The 19,075-nt window shown below is 35.6% G+C and overlaps 5 protein-coding genes across 5 annotated transcripts; 1 reads left to right on the top strand and 4 right to left on the bottom strand.

Moving 5' to 3' along the window:
- Window positions 1–1,304: 1,304 nt before the first annotated feature.
- PG994_005880 (uncharacterized protein) lies at window positions 1,305–2,566 on the bottom strand (the record flags this gene model as incomplete). The annotated part of the gene is made up of 3 exons (XM_066857289.1): window positions 1,305–2,113; window positions 2,195–2,301; window positions 2,346–2,566. The coding sequence occupies 3 exons, from the start codon at window positions 2,564–2,566 to the stop codon at window positions 1,305–1,307; spliced, it is 1,137 nt and encodes a 378-aa protein (XP_066716558.1).
- A 1,902-nt stretch (window positions 2,567–4,468) lies between these two features.
- PG994_005881 (uncharacterized protein) lies at window positions 4,469–5,655 on the top strand (the record flags this gene model as incomplete). Its single annotated transcript, XM_066857290.1, has 6 exons — window positions 4,469–4,484; window positions 4,564–4,733; window positions 4,807–4,943; window positions 4,997–5,051; window positions 5,109–5,174; window positions 5,323–5,655. The coding sequence occupies 6 exons, from the start codon at window positions 4,469–4,471 to the stop codon at window positions 5,653–5,655; spliced, it is 777 nt and encodes a 258-aa protein (XP_066716559.1).
- Window positions 5,656–6,200: 545 nt separating this feature from the next.
- Window positions 6,201–7,007, bottom strand: PG994_005882 (uncharacterized protein; the record flags this gene model as incomplete). The annotated part of the gene is made up of 1 exon (XM_066857291.1): window positions 6,201–7,007. The coding sequence occupies one exon, from the start codon at window positions 7,005–7,007 to the stop codon at window positions 6,201–6,203; it is 807 nt and encodes a 268-aa protein (XP_066716560.1).
- Window positions 7,008–8,384: 1,377 nt separating this feature from the next.
- On the bottom strand, window positions 8,385–8,738 carry PG994_005883 (uncharacterized protein; the record flags this gene model as incomplete). Its single annotated transcript, XM_066857292.1, has 3 exons — window positions 8,385–8,421; window positions 8,491–8,588; window positions 8,652–8,738. The coding sequence occupies 3 exons, from the start codon at window positions 8,736–8,738 to the stop codon at window positions 8,385–8,387; spliced, it is 222 nt and encodes a 73-aa protein (XP_066716561.1).
- A 7,106-nt stretch (window positions 8,739–15,844) lies between these two features.
- On the bottom strand, window positions 15,845–16,090 carry PG994_005884 (uncharacterized protein; the record flags this gene model as incomplete). The annotated part of the gene is made up of 1 exon (XM_066857293.1): window positions 15,845–16,090. One exon carries the CDS (start codon window positions 16,088–16,090, stop codon window positions 15,845–15,847), a length of 246 nt encoding a protein of 81 aa, XP_066716562.1.
- Window positions 16,091–19,075: the final 2,985 nt, after the last annotated feature.

Consider the following 19,075-nt stretch of genomic DNA (forward strand, 5'->3'; position numbering starts at 1 on the left):
TTATATTCGTTTTATAGCCGAGCTAATTACCGATCTCGTCGACGTTAAACCGAAACTCTAAAGGGATCGATTTTAAAATAGGATTATTAAACCGCTCGAAAAACTCGAATTTTTTTTTTTACGAAAGTTACGTTAAGCCTTAAAAAATCTATCCTCTTAGAAAAAATAATACCGATAAATAAATAGCGAGTAATAAATCCTTTAACCTAGTATTTATCGAGTATTATATTAATCTCGTTAATTTAAAAGATTTATTAAATAAATATCCGGAAAATAACGTACGCCGGTGAGCAGCTTAAATTATATTACGTAAAGCACTAAGTCACGATCTAAAACTCTTCCGCTATTATTAAGGCTTAGAAGGACTTATTCCGTTATTTTATAGTCTTACGGCCGTAAATTCGAGCCCTTAGAATTATTCCAGGGATATTATGCTTCTCGGCGGCTTATTTTATTAACGAGCTATTTATAATATCTTAAATCGCGCGTTATAATGCTAACTCGTTAAGTTTACGGCCTATCGAAAAGAGGAAAAGAAAAAGAAGAAGATAATATTATTTAATTAACTATAAATTAAAAGCTGACTAGTTTATATACTGATTTATATATAGTGCTATCGAGGGCTATCTAAATTTAAAGGTCGCCGTTATATAAAGTGACCGTAGCACCGTTAGCTAGCTTATATTAAAAGCTTCTTAAATTAAAATCTAGTTTATTAGATACTTTTTTTAAACTAGAAAAAGCTTTTAATAAGTAGATTTTAATTCCCGACGTGATTATTAGCCGTGAAGTCGATTAATAAAGGTAGATCGTAAGATGCCTTAATAAAGGGTAGCCTTATAAATAGATATACCGTTTACTACATTTTAGATGGCGGAAAATAAGTCGTCTTTAATATAAGAACGTGCTATTAATAAATAAGTATATATTTAAAAGAATGAAGTTATTCGAATTAAAATTCGGTAAATAATCTTTTTTTGAATCCAAGTAGCGGTGAATCATGGTGGAGGTCGACAGGGGGGTCAATTATGGGGTGACGTACGTTAGAAAGAGATCTATTAGACACGGGTCGGTTGGAAAGCGGCAGAACCTAGTGCACTAGTCATTTGGTGACCAGGAAGAGGTTGTTCCAAAGGATTTTAGGTCTTCTCGCAGTATATTACTAATAACATAATTGATCTTAACTCTTAATGAGTATCTGACCGGGAAATTCTAACCTCATACAAGTTATTTCTATAAGCTCCGTGGGCCACTCTGATTTCGGAAATGTTTTCCAGAACAGTTTGCTAGACTATAATGAAGAACTAACATTCCATCGGCTTCGACTCGCGCGGCTGATCAAAGAAAGCGGGCAGTGCCGCGGACTCGGCGTCCCTCCTGCTCTCGAACGCAGCATTGTGATCGTACGCCAGAAACCCGGTCCCTTCGTAGCAGCCCACGTACTCGGCGTCCATCTCGTCGCTCTTCAGGACGCCCAGGTCGACCCAGAGCAGCAGTTCCCCGCCGTGCATCGCGCCGCCGGGCCCGTAGGCGGCGAGGAAGTCCCGGCGCAGCTGGATGTGGACCTTGCCATACCGCCCAATGTGCTCCATGTAAGACAGGTCGAGCCAGAAGAGGAGTTGCGCCTGGCGGATGTAGTCTAGGCCGGGGAAGAGGGAGGAGGACCAAGAAGACACGTCAAAACCGCCATTGGCTGTAACGGTACCTTCACTATCACCATGGCCGTTGTTGGTTGTCGGAGTCCCGGTGTTGCCATTGGTTGTCTCCGGTATCAAGGCAGTAGTGATACCCGCATCGCCATTGGACGATGCCCCAAGCCGTTTCCCGCCGGCAAACGCGTGGCAGGCTCGGCCCGAAGCCAGGCCCTTGGCGGCACCGGCAGTCATGACGTTGGTGACCCACTGCTTGGTCAAACCGTCGAAGTTCTCATCCCAATAGGCACGCTCGGGAGTGGGCATGGCCCCGTAGTCCTGGCCCTCGACCACAAAGCAGATGTTGTCGGGGAACTTGGTGATCCGGGTCCGGCCAGTGCGGATTTCATTCGATAGGGGCTTGGGCTCGGGGACAGCAGAGAGTGGAGAAGAGAAGTTGTCATCGGGACTATCCTGGGTCACTATAGTATTTTATTCGACTTGGTGAGTATCAGTGGCTTGGAGCCGTGGGGGCGGGGCTGTAGGGGAACGTGGGAACATACTGCGCGATCTATAGGCTCCCCAATAGCCCGTCTTCTCCGTCAGAGTGGTAAGCTCTCCGCAATGGCCGAACCCGTGGGGACTCTTCCCGTTGGATTCGTACATGGCCCTGGTGGCCGGCAGGCAAACGAGACGAAGCCGGGGCACTCCCACCAGGCCTTGAAGTCCTGCGGGGACTTCCAGTGGCCCACCCAAACCTTGGAAGGGAGGTCGGTCTGCTCGAGCTCTTCTACATAGACAGCCCCATCTTTGACGAGCCTGTCAAACGCCTCGATGAGGGCCAGTCTGGACTCGTCGGGCGAGGGTCTGTGATACTGACATCCAAACAGAGAGGCGGTGAAATGGTGAGCGGTTGGAAACCGTGTACGAAACATACTGAAAGACGGGAAGATAAAATATGGAATCTTGAACAAGATAAAGCAAAACGATAAATCGATCGTGTCTTACGTCTCGTTTTTGATGAAGGGTTTCTACCTGAGATATTCCGTGATATTTACCTTCGAATGTAGGGTCAACCCATTAAGGGAGTTCTGAGGTTTTGCCCCTCCTGTTCTTCCGGGGGCATTGTAACGGCACATAAATAGATTACGAAACCACTTAAGCCTATCCAATGTGCAGGGACTTGGGTTGGTATGATGCTGGAAAGATAATGAAGTCTGCCAGTCAAAAATGGATGATGTGCTGAGCCATCACAATCAATTCGCCCTGCTTACCTGGAGGGGTCGTAACGCCTCGTGGTACATCCTGATCACGTAGTCTTACCTGGCAAAGATTGTCGTAATACTTGTGCGGGGGTGACTTCAAGTCGCATACGGAGCAAGCAGACGTGGAGGGGCCCTGCATACATATACCAGGCAGGGCGGGTGGTGCGAACAGGTGGCACCTCTGGCAAGTAGATCTACTCTCCAACCCCCTCATGGGCGGCACAGCATAGCGGGGCCAGTGCAGATAGGAAATATCAAAGGTGTGTAGTACAGGCCAGCCTGCTCGGCAGTAAGTGGAAAGTCGTATTTAAACATACATCGACCTTCAAAGTCGAAGTGGCAAACAATGTATGTATTAGCTACATGGAGAGATATACTTAGAAGTAATACTCCGGTATTCACGGGCTAGTCCCATGGCCAAGAACTGGAATATCCGGGTATTGGCACCATCCTAGACCCGCTCATCACTCATAGGAAACCGCCCGGATTGGAGGTGTGCAACCCCAAACTCGATTTGCGATTTCTTCCCTCTTCACTTCGAAAACCAGATAACCCGAGCGGGTGTCCGATGGCCCCTCTGCCGGACACCTGTGAGGTGGTGCGGAGCTACATTACTTTTCGACTTTACTTGAAGGTCGCAAGGGGCTGATACAACCTCTTACAATCTATATATATCACGTGAGCTACAGAGGTCCTGGTCGATAACAGGGGGAATGGCGGGGTGGAAATGATTTTTGAAGGCGACCTCCGTATACGAGCCACATACATGAACTGCATACTACGAACTATCCGAAGCACCGAGCTACATGAGCGACGCAACTTTACAGATGACCGGCGGTTGGGGGAGGGGGCACCCATCAGGTTGACCCTTTCCGCCCGCCTTGATCCTTCGTGGCGGTATTGTCGGTCCCTGCCAATTCTTAGCGGTGGTTCTCCTGTTTACTGGTGGCAGAAGAACCGATTGCTACAATTTGGGACTCACATGAGTCAGAACTCATATGATTTTGAGCCGCAAACTTTCAACTCCATGCCAGAGTTAAACTAACCCAGATCAGCACGATGCTTCGGTGTGTCATGATAGCGTCCGTAAACCACCAAAAGCTTGATTGTGGCGTTGCTAGCGCTCGTCTTTCAAACGGTGGTCTGCTGTACGCTCGCACTCCCGGGAAACTTTATCTTTAATTCGACCTCGCGACGGAGCAAACAGTGCCTTCATACAGTGGACGCGAGGGCCAAACCCCTCGTCCAGGCCAAATGGGGGATAGCATGTCACCCCGTAATCCAACGCAAGGCTGGCCTCTGATAGCCGAGCGCTCACCAGCCAGCATCGACGCCAGCGATATGTCGACCCTTCATACTGCGATAGTAGAAATGTGGGTAGAGTATGGCATCGGGATATCAGTGCTCCTCATTCGCGTCTTCAGCCACTGCAGGATTGTCGTGGGCTGGAAGTGGCAACTCGATGACTAAGTACTTAGCTGTCTTGGCCATTGCCCTTTTCACGGTGTGTTGGGATATTACCCAAACCGCTCACCACAAGCTAACGCGTGCCATGCATATTTAGGGGCAACCATGTGCCAGCTCATGAGTAAGCCTCACTCCGGGGGGTCCTCGCCAAAATACCCACCCTCTTGAACCCAAGGCTGACTGTGCTACTGTTGCAACAGGTGAGCTCGGCACGGTAACAGGGGTCACAGAAGAGATGGCCCTGCGAATGACACATAAATCACGAGACGATTCCAAATCCGGGGCCAAGTGGCTGTTCGCCGCCTGGTATGTTTACGTCAGTCTGATATGGAGTCTGAAGGGCACCATGCTTGCTCTCTTCGGCCGACACGTACGTCCCAGAATGACACACCCGTGGCATCCATATGTGATCACTCACCTCGGCGCTGACTGGTTTGGAACAGCAAAACATCCCCCGAAGAGAGATTGGTGAGATGGGTCTCCATCATTTGCATCGCGGCTTACCTGGTTACAATCGCGGTGATCACGAGTCACTGCAGACCCATCCACAAGCTATGGCAGCTATATCCGTACGCAGGAGGTAAAAGGCGTGCATGGCCAGTACGAAGGCATGTAAAACTAACGAGCCGACAGAACACTGCACCCAAAACAAATCCAAGTACTACGCCTTGATCACAACGAACGTCCTGTACGTATGGTCAGTGTCGCGAAAATGGGAACTGATGAGTAACTGACTGCCTAGCAGGACGGACCTCCTGATCATTTACATACCCCTTCCCGTACTCTGGAGACTTCAGACGACCTTGGCGCGGTGAGCCATATCCCTATTCATGTCACCAGATATTATTTCACCTAACATCAGTGATGTAGTAAGCTGACCTTCCGCGTCCTGTTTTGCGCCGGTGGATTTATCCTTATCTGCACGATACTCCGATGTGTATTTACTCTGCCTACAACAGCCGACCAGGCTCGATTTGGGCCTCAACTGGTCCGTCCGCGAAACCGCGAGTCGTTGTCCTCAAGACCCCTTATTTGTTATCAGGCTTCGGCTCGGATTGCTGACAGGATACTGGAATACGTGTATACAAACAAGTCGTCGCCATCCTAGCCACCAACGCCCCTTCTATCAAACCCTTGAGCAACCACTATTGCGGCGGCCGCAGAAAGTCGTGGAACTTGAGGAGCTGTTTCACGGATCTGGTGACGATCGGCGGCTCCGGGGGGTCGCACAAGCTCTCGTATCTATCGCACCACCAGAGACTGGGTACCAATACCTCCTTCGCCGCCAATGAGCAGCACACCATAGAAACCCGGACCCAGCCGTGGATGCCCGCCAATGACCAAGTGTTGGATGAAGGATGGCATGGGCGGCGGTGACAACACGATCCACGTCACTCGCAGTTTTGAGGTTGAGCATTTGAAATGAGTCGCACCATGAGTGAGTGGGTGTATGATACTAAAAAGGAGGAGGGACGTATGAAAAAAGAAACCTCTGTCGCGGAAAATTAGACCCCAGGCCACAGGGATCAGTAATGGGAGCGTGTAATGCTAGCAAATACACCACAGCAGACATCAGAGATCGCGAACTGCGAGATGCTGGAAAGATAAACTAAGCCAATCCGTGAATCTCTCCAATTGGCTTCGGTTCTATTGCATAAAATGGACACTGATGAGCACAACGCAAGTACACGGGGTAGGTCGCATGTAGTCCAATATTGAAAGATAACGGGTGTATTCAGATACTAACATACACATAAACATACATATACACATGCAAAGGCGGCTGCATTTTGGCCCGCCTAGCTCCCATACACATACCACCATAGCGAAGTTTCATCTATAGCCAACGCTTTGCTTCAGCTTTAGGCTTCACCCCAGCATCAGCTCCAGCACCTGCGCCAGCCGCGGGTCCAGCACCGGCACCACCAGCTCCCGCTCCAGTGCCCTTGCCTTTACCCTTGCCGGTAGGTGCTTCAACTCCGGCACCGGCCTCAGCCCCAGCCCCAGCACCGGTTCCCTTTCCCTTGCCTTTACCAGCGGGAGCTTCGCCTTTAGCTCCGGCCGCAGTGCCGGCGCCAGTCCCTTTACCCTTACCGTCGGGGGCGGGGGCGGCAGCAGCGTCAGGAGGAGGAGGAGCCTCACCACCGACTCCTGCACCGGCACTGCCAGTGCCCTTGCCTTTACCCTTGCCCTCAGGAGCTTCACCTCCAGCTCCGGCACCAGCGCCGGCCCCAGCTCCAGTACCCTTGCCAGCAGGAGCTTCACCTAAAGCTCCGGCTCCAGCTCCAGTGCCTTTTCCCTTGCCCTTCCCTTCGGGTGCCTCGCCTCCAGCGCCCGCGCCGCCTTCTTGGGGTGGTGGTGGTGTTGGCGGCGGTGCGGCGGCCCCGCCTCCAGTGCTTCCTTCTTGGCGCTTGGTCGCCTTGCTGTTCCGGCGGGCTTCGAGCTCTCTCAGTCCGTCGCGTGCCCAGGAGTTGGCGGCGAAGAGGTGCCCGGCGTCCCGCCCTTCAATAGGAATGTCGTAAAGAACCTCAGTCTCGCGCAGATCGAGACCTTGGACCGGGTCGGGATCGGGCATGGGCATGGGCATGGCGTTGGCCGCCATGATGAAAGTCAAGGCTACGGCGGAGAGATCTTGGAAATGCATGGTGGGCGATTTGGAGGGTAGAGATTGACGAAGTGAGAAAAACAGGAAGAGGGAAAAAGAAAGAAGATTGGTCTATATCAAATAGTGTGAAAGACACGAACCCGCGTTTGTAGCGAGAATGTATGAGAGAATGAAAACGTGGCGGTCTTGGGATAAGAAGCCTCGTTAGTCTTGAAAGCTGTGTTTGTGTGGGATGAGATGAACTTCAACGGCTAAGAAGGAGGCAGCTTCTTGTCTTTATACTTGGCAACATCTAGCAGACTTTCGAAGTGATTATCCGATGTCGAAACTGTTCGCTTGGAGACCCTTGGCATAGGTTTTGCTAAGTGATGTCATTATGGGATCCTATGACCATTAGCTGCTGTGGAAATGCATTTACCCATACTAAATACTCTCTTCTTCCCAGGGAATGCTTATGAAATGACTAGCTGCGAACACATGATCCTTGCGACTCGGAGCATTATCAATGACATCTAAATAGAGCCTGTTTCGTGTTTATGATACGCCAAGCCTCACTACCCACAACAACATAGGGCTGGACAACAACCGGTTGTCCCAATCGGGCTGTCTCCCATGACGCAAGAACTGATATGTTCTTGGCGGACCTGGCTATGGCTGTACGCTCATGCGGGGCCTTGGACCGTAAACCTCTGTTTTTTACCCCTGACCTCCCCCAGAAATTATAAGTGGGTTGTTTCGGAACAAGCAGCCATACCCCTGGCTCGTGGGCGCCAACGGACAGGCGTATAATACATTGTCCTTGGCTTTCCTCGTGTGGTGTTCTAGATTATTCTCATGGTATGATGCCAAGTCATATATATGTGTGCTCTCCGAGATGCAACGACCTGGAGCAAAACACCTGAAAAGCTGTGAACCCCCCTTGACTCGTGTGCTTGGCTCCAACACTCACAACTTGACACTGCGTAAATCCGCCGGGTAGCCATGATACACCATGATGGTAATACTCCGAGATGATGATATAGCCTTCGAGCACCACGTGAGTTGGAATATTGGTCATATTTGTACATGCTATCAGCTTGGTCTATTTGCCGTGTAACTGATTAGCTTCACTTTCCTAAGCCTGTAGCGTGCTACATAACAGTAGCTGATATATATAGGCGTGTAAGATCTTACGTGTTCGAATAGGAGACGTTGAGGCCAAGGGGTGCGATTATTTATTCAAAGGGATTAGGCTATATATTGGCATCGCTTCGTTGATTTGGATCCCCTGCCCTACCCAGCACTGTACGTGATCTGGTAAATAGAGGAACACGATGGCGAGACCATCGGCCCGTATTGCACATTGGCCCAGTCCCTATTTGATAGCCTAGCTGCATCCCTAGAATCCGAATCGTGCCTTTGGAGACTTCCATGCGATTACAGGCAAGTGCCACCTCCCGAGGAGTTGATGATACTAATAAGATTGAGTCAGTCAGTTTTCTGTACTCATGGAACATCGCAGAAACCTCCCCGCCGAACTCACCAGTTGGCACCCGACTCGTCGCTGCACACAAATACGCCGCCGTCTTCGTCCTGCTGGCAGTTGAGGCCTTCGGCCACTTTTTCGGCCACCCGCTCGGCCTATTTGGAGTTGGAGCCGCCATCGTTGTCGTTGTTGCCACCGTCAGCCCCGGCCTCGGCGACGTCACCCTCATCGCCGTTGCCACAAGGCTTGGGTATAGCCATGACGGTGCCAAGGAAGGCGAAGAGGAGGAATGACTTGATCTGCATGGTGAGAAAGGAGGGAGGTAGTAGTGATTTGAGTGTAAGTAATATAAAGTAATAAGATTTAGTGGACCGGACAATAAAGATGAATAAATGTGAAGTATAATGATTATGTATCAAACTGATTGTGTCTGTCTATTCAGAATAATTTAGATATAGTGGACAGTCGGGTACCCTTTATATATGCAACAGCCTGTAGGGGATGGGTATCGCTTCCAGTGGGGAGCGGTCTCCACGAGGTCGCAACTACCAATGTTTCGTTTGGAAGAGATGCTGACAGGGGGTCCCAGGCCAAGCCAGGGGCACAACATGGCAGATGAAGTCCAAATGTTTACTTTTTCTTATTCTTCCAAACGTTGTATAATATCTTGATTGCATGAGTATAATAAATACTTTTTTTGCCGTTCAAGATCTTAGAGAGGAAATTTCTAAAAAAGATAACCCTGAATTATTTATAGATAATTTACCTGTTAGAGATTTATTTTTTATATTTAGACCTATATCTAATGTTAAAGGAACTCGTTATGAGAAATATTAATATACTTCTACTAATGTGATTTATAAAACTTTTAATAAAGAGAATAAATATCTTAATAGTTTTAAATTTAAAGAATATTCTTTACTTGTTATTATAGATTTATATTTATAACCTAATATTTCTTTTTATAATGATTTTAAAAGTGGCCATGCATTTTTTAAAATATCATTAGATAATATTGTAGACATATTTTTTAATATAAAGAATAATAACATATATGCTGTAGCGAGAAATAGATATAAAGTTCTTTTCACCTTTATCGATAAACTATTAAATCTATATGATTTATCTTAGTTTAAAAGAATAATTCTTTATAATAATAAAAATAAATAAAAATTTTTAATAGTGGTAAATTAGTGCTTTCAACCTTAACTAAAGATGTAGCATTTATAAAAAATATTAATAAGAACCTTCCTATAGATCATCTTAAAATTTTAACTCTTAATCTTAAAACTAGAGTTATATTAAAAGAAAATGGGGAAAAATATATAATTCCTTGCTGTATTTCTATATATAACGGTAAGAAGTGTTCATTTACTTTATTAAATAACCGTAATTAAGATAAAGAATTAGCTGAAGCTATTTAAAAAATATTGCTTAGAAAATATAATAACTATTAAATTTATGTTTATAACTTTTCTTATTTTAATGAAATTTTTATAATAGATGTTTTATTAAAATCAAGTAGATTAAAACCTCTTTATCGGGATAACAAATTATTAAAACTAACTTTAACTTAAAAAGTTAAAGAAAGAAAATATACTTTACATTTTTATAATTCACTTTTACTTTTACTTAATTCATTAAAGAATCTATTAAAAAGTTTTAATATAGATAATAAAAAAACTATATTTCCTTTATTATTCTTATATAAAAATTTAATTAGATTAAAATATATTAGATTTATACCTCTATATAAATATTTCCCACGAGCTTTCACAGACGGTTTTAAAATAAATAATTATAAAGGTAATTAAGTGCTAGTTAAAGAATTTATAAAATATTACGAATAGGATATAATTACTCTTTATTAAGTTTTAATTAAAGAATATTTCTATTCTAATATTATCTATAATCGCGGCTTATTTTAAAATAGTTATATCTTAATTTATAGTAAAATATAATTAATATAACTTTACCTTATAATGAAATTAATAATAAATAATTTAGTAAAATAAAGTATAAATATACTTTTAGAGAAGGAGTTTTCCCTACTTTAAAAGTATATAGTGGGTTATTATTAAAACCTTATAAAATATATACTAAGGAATTAATAAGAGTTAAAGGTTTAAAAAATCTTATAAATTATTATAATTTAACTTAAATATTAAATAAAAACTAAAAAATTTTAATTTTATAAAAAAAATAAAAAAGAGTCTTATTTAAATTAATAATATTAATTAAAAAAACTCTTTATATATTATCTATAATATAAAATAAAAGATAAATTATGTTTAATAGTATAAGTAACTTTATTACCTCTATAGCATTATTTTTAATTAATAGAAAAGTTTTAAAAAAAACCTTAATATTTTATTTTATCTTCCTTTATATAATATTATTTCTCTACCTTTTAAAGAAAGTGTTATTTAATTAAGAGCAACGCTTCTTAAAGTTATTTACTTAACAGCTCCGCTTTTAAAGATTATTTACTTATTTAAACCTAAGATTCTTTACTTATTATCACCTAAGTAGCTTCTCTACTTACCAGCTCTTAATATTTATACTTAGCACCCCTAAGGTTATTTACTTACCAGCTCCGCTTCTTATACTTATTTAGTCGCTAGCTCTTATAAAATATATATAATTTATAACATAGCTACCTTTTAATAATTAAGGATAGCTAATAATATAAATATTATTCACTATATTATAAGATAATTAATTTAAATATTCTATAATATAATAAGCAAGCGAATTTAAAAAAGTTCGCCTGCTCCCTTAACCTATAATCTTTTACCTAATTTAAAAAAATTATTTCATATTATCTTTTATTATAAACATAATAACTAGCTCACTATAAATTTTATATAAAAAAAAATTAAAGTTAGTATAAATTATATATAGAAAATAAAGAAAAAAAATTTTATAAAAGATTTTAAATTAAAGGAACATTTTTTTATAAAATAAATATAAATTTTATTTTATAACTTATTTAATTAAGTAAATATAATACTTATATTTTCTTAATATATTATAAAATTATATATTTATATTTATATCTTTTATGTTTAATTCCCCTGTTTTAAAAGGATTTAAAATATTATGATATTTATTTTTTATATAGATTAAATATATTCCTTTATATTATATAATTTTAATTTTATAAGTTTTAATAATATTAATAAAGTTATCGTGTAATTATTATATAAAATCATTAGCACTATAAATATTTATAAATTCATCTCTTATAATATTAGCTAAATTATCTATATAATTTAAGTGAGTATTAAAATAATCATGAATCGTAAGTATAGATTCTTTTATATTTATTTATATTAAAATAACTTTTATTAAATATGCAGCATTTATAGAGTATATAATATTTAAAATAATACCTTGAACTTGTTTTCTTTTATCGACCTCTTTTATTTATTCGCATAAAACTATAGTTCTATTTTTAGCTAAAATATTTAAAGTTATTTCTAATCCATTAGGTGTAGCTTAAGATAATAGTAATCTTAACTTAATTAATATTTTAAATATTTATATTAAATAATTATAAATTTCTTCTAATGATTTATAATTAATAAAAATGTTTTTATTAATTATTTAAGCTAATTTATTTATTTTATAAATATCTAATAATATATATTCTTTAAAATTCTTTACGGGTACTTTATAGTCATATATTATAATTTCTTCACCTTTGTAATTATTTAAGGTTTTCTTCACCTTATTAAAATTATCTCTAAGCTGTTTAAATATACTATATTCATTAATATTATAACTTTTAGCTATAATAATTAGTTTTATTTTAGAAAATTCTATAAAGTAATCTTTATTTAATTAACTCTTATTAATAGCTTTATTAGTAATTAATATTAAATTATTATAAAAATCATTAATAATATTTATATCTTTATTAAATATTAGATTTATAAGTTAAGCTAAATTTTTATCTTATAATATAGCTATAAAATATTACACACCGCTACATATAACGTTTAGAAATATAAGTAATAAGTGGATATAGTTTAAATTATATTCCCCACGCTTAAGTATTAAATAAAAAGCTGTAAATAATATTAGAGATTTTACTTTAATAATGAAATCCTTTTTTATTTCTAAGATTTTATTATAATTACTTAATTATAACGTTTATTAAATAACTTTTTTATTATTTCATCTTTATTATAATAATTAGCACTATATATATATAAATAAAACTTACCTTATTCTATTAGTTTTATACCTTTATGTTACGATCGGCGGGTTAGTCCCCTGCGGGGTAGCACTTAAGGCGTAGAATTAGATAGAAATGACCCGAAGAGTCATTTCTAAAGCTTTTACTTTATGGCTCATGTGGTTAGTTCACATGCACTCACTGTAACACTTTATTTAAATTAATAAAACCTAATGAACATTCACTTCCTTAATAGTCGAGATAAAAAGAATTAATATAAATTATCCCTCTTTAATTTAAATGTGTAGATAAATAAAAAAGAATATGTCTATAAGCTCTAGTAATATTTAAAGTAATTATATTATTAATATATATATTTTTATCTTTTTCTTTATAATAATTTAGTAAAAAACTACCTTTATTATTTAGATATATTAATATATATTTATTAACCGAAAATTCCATTTTATTTAAATAGTTTATTATATTATAAATAAAATTATTTAATTTTATTTTATAATTATAATATTTAAAACCTGTAATTAAATTACTTTTTATATATTTACTATTATTTTAACTATTTAAAAGAAAACCACTTAATAAACCTTCTCCTTAGATATTTAGTTTATAGACTATTAGTAGACTTTACGGGAAAATAACTAAATGCTCACGTATTTTATTTATAAATTCGTTATTTATTTTTAAAACATATCTATTATTATTATTAATTCGTTTAAATACAGGTTTAAAGGAGGTAGTAAATAATTCGATATAAATTTTTCTCATTTTTAAGAGATATTTATTATCTATTTTAAATATAGACTAAAAGGTTTTTTAATCTTTGATTTTATCTTTAAAATTATAATAATAAATATAATAAAGAATAGAAGAAGGTATATTAATAGCTATTCTTATTTTTAAAGCTTTATTATAATAACTTAAAATTAAACTATAATTAATTATAATATATATTCTATTAACTAGATAAGCAGTAAAGGTAGATAATACTTTAAGCGCCCCTCTTTATTTTAAAATATTTAATAAACTATAAGCCTCTTCGAACACTTTTTTCTATCCCTTATATAATTTAAAATTAATAGTTATAAATTATTTAGCTATATCTATTTATTTTTCTTCTATTAAATATCAAGCTTTAATAGAAGTATTTTTATACTTTAAAATAGTTTTCTTAATAATGTTTAAATAAGTACTTATTCTTTAAAGTATAGTTATATTTTTTATATTAGTGTTTATTTATTTTATTTAACTGTTTTTAGCTTTTAATAACGTATCTTTATATTTATAAGATGAAGTAGAAAAATCTCGTTTATAATTATTATTAATAAATTTATTATATTTTATAAGCGGATAAATATTTTTCTTAACTAGATAATTATTACTATATTCTCTATTAGGATTTTTAATAAAATCTTTATCGCAAGCTTTATATACCGCAGGTAAAGAATTAATATTACTATTAAACAAAAGTTTATTCTTATAGTATACCTTATTTAAGTTAAAATTAGGTTGCATATTTTTTTATATAAGCTAAAGAACTTAAAAAGATTCATTATATTCTTACGATCTATTCCTTTAATAAGAAATAAAAATATATAGAAATTTATACTATTAATATTAATTAAATATCTTCCAGCTATATTACCTCCTATAATAGAAACACTATTACTATAATTAAATAGAGTATGTTTATTAATTAACTCGTTAATTTCCTCTCAAGATATAAAAGAAGAAAAAATAAATAAAAAACCTTTTCTATTATTAAATAAAAATTTATTTAATATTAGCACTAAAATACTACTTAGAATATTTTATAAAACTATTACTATTAAATGTTATTTCGTTATCTTTCACTAAAGTAATTATAGTATTAATAAAAATTTATTTATTTTTATTAATATAGCGAGTAGAGAAACTAGCTATAAAGAGAAAGAGAGGAATTATAAAATTTTATATATTTTTAATTTATTTTATAAATAAAATTAATTAAAAAAAAATAAGGGATATTAACGAGCTCTTTTATAAAGCTCGATATAAAATAAAGTAAAAATAAAAGAAAGGTTTTAATACTACTAGTAACTGTAGCGTGTATTAGGGAAAAGTTATATTTAAGCGCTTAGTTATTAGTCGATACTAAGGTCCTAGTTATTATGTTTTAGCTTGTTTTACCTTAGTATTAAGATACGAAACCTACTTTACGACTAATCGCCTTAGTGTTTAGCTAGTAATTATATAAGGATATAAAACCTTTAATATAATTAAAAACCGTAATTAAATAATAGTTTATTTTAATAATATACGTAACCTTATTTACGAGATATCACCTTATAAATTTAATTAATAATTATATAAAGATACGAAACCTTTAATATAATTAAAAACCGTGATTAAATAATACTCTACTTTAATAATATAATATGAAATTAGTTTAATAAAGAGAATGAAAAAAAAATTTCGCTTCTCCTTATAGGGGTGTTGTTTAAAAATTAAAGATATAAAAATTCATTATTTTTTATTTAATTTTTAAAATTAAAAATTAAAAAAGGTTAAAATAAAAAAGGTTTTTTTTATATTTCTTTTTTATATTAAAAAATCTAATAAAAATAAAGATGAAAAGTTAACAAAAGGTTGTTAGGTGAATGTGTGAGTGGTTAGGTTGTTAGGGGGTTAGCTTTTAAAAAATGTAGGTAATAAAAGAAACCCCGCAAGGTCGCCTATAGATTATGCTGAATTTAAGCTTATTTTGCCAGATGTCAGGGGAGGGGAGAGGACAAGTGAAACAGTGGACTCGCGAATTGCCAAGCCCCATGCATGCGCCGACATATCACTTGGAATACTAGTTCTTGTATCCTACTTAGGTCTAGCTATGCTGGATGAAGGTGACCTAAAGTACATGAGCGAAACCTATGGACATACCTCCTAAACTCTAGGCAACGGTGTCAAGTTACGTGAGAGGCACGGTTTCCGGCCGAGAATCAGCAAAAGATCTTTGCGTGGCGCTTATAGTGATCTGCAAACACTTCGAGGCGGAAAAGGGGTGTTCAAGTTTCGCATGAGCGGAGATATCCGAATAGCTAAACGTGACTTTGGAGCGAAACGTGTGATCGACCCCGCCTTACCACCTCAGCACCCCTATTTAGATCACGCGGCAAGTAATGTAGATCTTGGCACCCTTGTTAGCCGCGGGAAAACTCCTCGCCCATGCCGTAGTTAGCGACTGTCAACTTTTGCCGGCAAGCGTTTCGGGGTGTCATTTTCGGTGAAGTGGGGCTTGGCGGGGAAAGCGCTGCGTCTAGGGAAAAGTTTACATTCGGAGCCGTGACGCCGGTACTCGTGCGGGTTCAGAAAGGAGAAGTCGGTTGCGGTCCCGGGGTATTCCGTCGAAATCGCACCCACACTCGACCCGGAGGCGCTGGGGTGCATTGACCGAATTGCCTTTTGCACAGCAGGTGGCATCGTGGAAGTACTACATGAAGGCGACCGGGGAGGCCGAGAACATCTGACGTCACGTGTCAGTGCTATATTGAGGTCATACTTATCGCCTTTACGTGACATTGTCTTACTTAATTGCCAAAGCTATATTAGGACTTAGATGCGACTATGTAAGTATTTTAAAGAATAGGACCTGTTTAAATAAAGCCCCTAGCGAAGCGGAAATACTCGAGCTAGTAATAAATAGCTTATAGTTATATTATAAATATTTACTTATAAACTTAAAGTAACTTAAGTTATTTATAAGTAAATTTAAATTATTAAAGTAATTTATAAATATTTAATTTAAAAGGAAAACTTATAAATAACTTTAAAATAACGTACCTTATAAGCGAGCTATATATATAAGCGATTTATACACTTTTTATTATTAAGCTTTATAAGTTATAAATTAATTTAATTATAACGCTTAAAACTAATTAAATATATTAATAATTATTATCTTTAATAGTTTTTATATTATTTTAATAAGTACGCGTATTATACCTAGGCTCTCCGTAGATTTTATAGCGCTATAAACGTGTCTTAAACGTCCTCGTATAACTACTCCTCCGACGCGATTCGTTTATAACTATCTATTAACGTCCTTTTAAAATTGCAGGTCTTTTCTAATTTATATACGAAGTGATCCTTTATCTTATAGCCTTTTTTTTCGTACAGCGGCGCCGGCTAAGCATCTTATTTACTTTTTAAAGTATCGCGTTCTTACCTTTTAAAAGAGTAACTCGATATATAATCTATATTATAACCTTTATAATTTAATTAAAGCTAGTTAAAATAAACGTGGGAAAGTTATTTTAATATCGTACGATATAGTTTCGAACGTATTCGGTTTAGAACTAGGCTTTAATCGAATTATTTAAAGTTTTTAATTCTTAAGGAATAAGTAGGCCGGAAAACGTCCCCGGAAGTATTAAAATATATAGCTTTATATTTAACTGTAAAATAATATATTCTAAATCGTACAAGACGAGTCTTATCCCTCAGAAACTTTTTTATATATTCGAAACGATAAAAATCGTTTAGAACGCTTTTAAAAACGTTAGTAAGAAGTCCTCCGTAAAGATATAAGTGATATACGCTTATATAAAACCTTTAATTTCTTTCTTATACGCCTTTTTTAATATATAAAAATAGCCGATATTAAGAGGTTAAAGCTTATAAGATAAATAAGAAGGCATATAAAAGTTAATAATCCAGTTCTCTTTATAATAAAGCTCGAAAGCTATCGAGTAGTAACTTTCGTAGCCGTTTAGGACTAGGAGGTAATAATAACCTTTTATATAAGACCTAGTATATTAATTAACTTGTCGAATCTAGTCCTCGCCTCTTTTATTCGTGGTCTAGCTATTTTTATTAACTATAATTACTTAATCCTTTAATAATAAGCTATTCTTATATTAAGAAAGGTGCGTTTTTTTAATAAAGATAATATACGGAAAAATAGTATAACCGTTTAATCCGACGCCCTAGATAACTATAACCCATTCCCGGTTCCTTTACTATATTACCCTAGGCCTTCCGCGTCGATCACAGGTGGTTACGATTATTTCGAACGAGATTTAACTTATAAAAAACCCGGTCTCGTTAAAGTTATATATATCCTCCTTTTATATTTTATACTTATTAATTATATTTTATACGAAAGGAAATTATACGCGATACCTATTAAAATCTTTATAATAAACTTTTTAATAATCGATTCTTTCGTTAAAACGCGTCCGGAGGTTTAATTATTATCGTATAAAATTAAAGGCTTAATTAATATCAACGCGTCTCGCATTACGTAAACTAAATAATTAATTCGCTATATCTTTTATATTACTTAATTAAAGAGGAAACGATCGCGTATTTAGATTAATAATATATTAAATAATTAATTCCTCTTTAAAATTAAAAAGCTTTTAAGAGTTTATAGAGATTTCGGATCATAATCGAATTCCACGTCGTCGGCTAACGTCGACTTTAAGATATAATATATCGCTGTAGCTTTTTATATACTTAATTTCGGGTTATTTTAAAGCGTTTAAAGCGTTAAATTAAACCTTTTTCTTTATTTTTTAATTCTATACTTATTAAAAAAAAGTTAATATAAAATTAATTATAAGAAAGTTAATTAAAAGTACGCAGCTCGTTTATATACGCAGCTCGCTTATAAGGTATATTAACTTTAATAATTTATCTTTACTTATATATTTTTTTATCTTTTTAATTTTTTTTAAAAAGTTTTTTATAATAAAAGAAATAATAATAAAATAATCGTTATTTTAATTTAAAAATAGAGGTTTAAAAAAATAAGGTAATAATAAAATAATCGTTATTTAAAATTAATTTAATATAATAGCACTTTATAATATAATTTAATACGAAATAAAAATTAATAAAGGTTTATATACTTTATATAATAAGCGTGTATTTAAAAGGGATAAATTAATATTTATTTAAATATTTAAGATTTAAATATATAATATAAAATAAACTAAGTAAATTAATACGAAACTTAAAGTTTCTAAACTTTATTTTTTAAAACTTATTATGTTAATTAAACACTTATATAATAATATCTTTTTATATTTAAAATAATAAAAGTTTTTAAAAAGTAAAGAATTAATTACTCTATTACTTTTTATCTTGAAAAGATTTATAAAAAACCTTAAAAGGCCTTTATAAAGTATATATAGTTTTTAAACTATTAAGTAGTATTATTAAACACCCCTCGATATATAAAAAACTTATTATTACGTTAGCGAAAGAGCGAAGGAGCTTTATTTTTAATATTACCGGCGTCTTTATATTACGTTTTAATTTAAAAATTAAAAGTAGTAATTACGAGCACGGAATTATAAGAGCTTTATTAATAAAAAGCTTATTAAAAATATGCGGAATATAATTAAATATATAATAATAAGTGAAATAAAAGTTAATAATTATTTAAATATATTAAATTAA

Source organism: Apiospora phragmitis, assembly GCF_038363925.1.
Source record: "Apiospora phragmitis strain CBS 135458 chromosome Unknown utg000006l:1.0-5683423.0:1.0-5690449.0, whole genome shotgun sequence".
NCBI classification, from domain to species: Eukaryota; Fungi; Ascomycota; class Sordariomycetes; order Amphisphaeriales; family Apiosporaceae; genus Apiospora; species Apiospora phragmitis.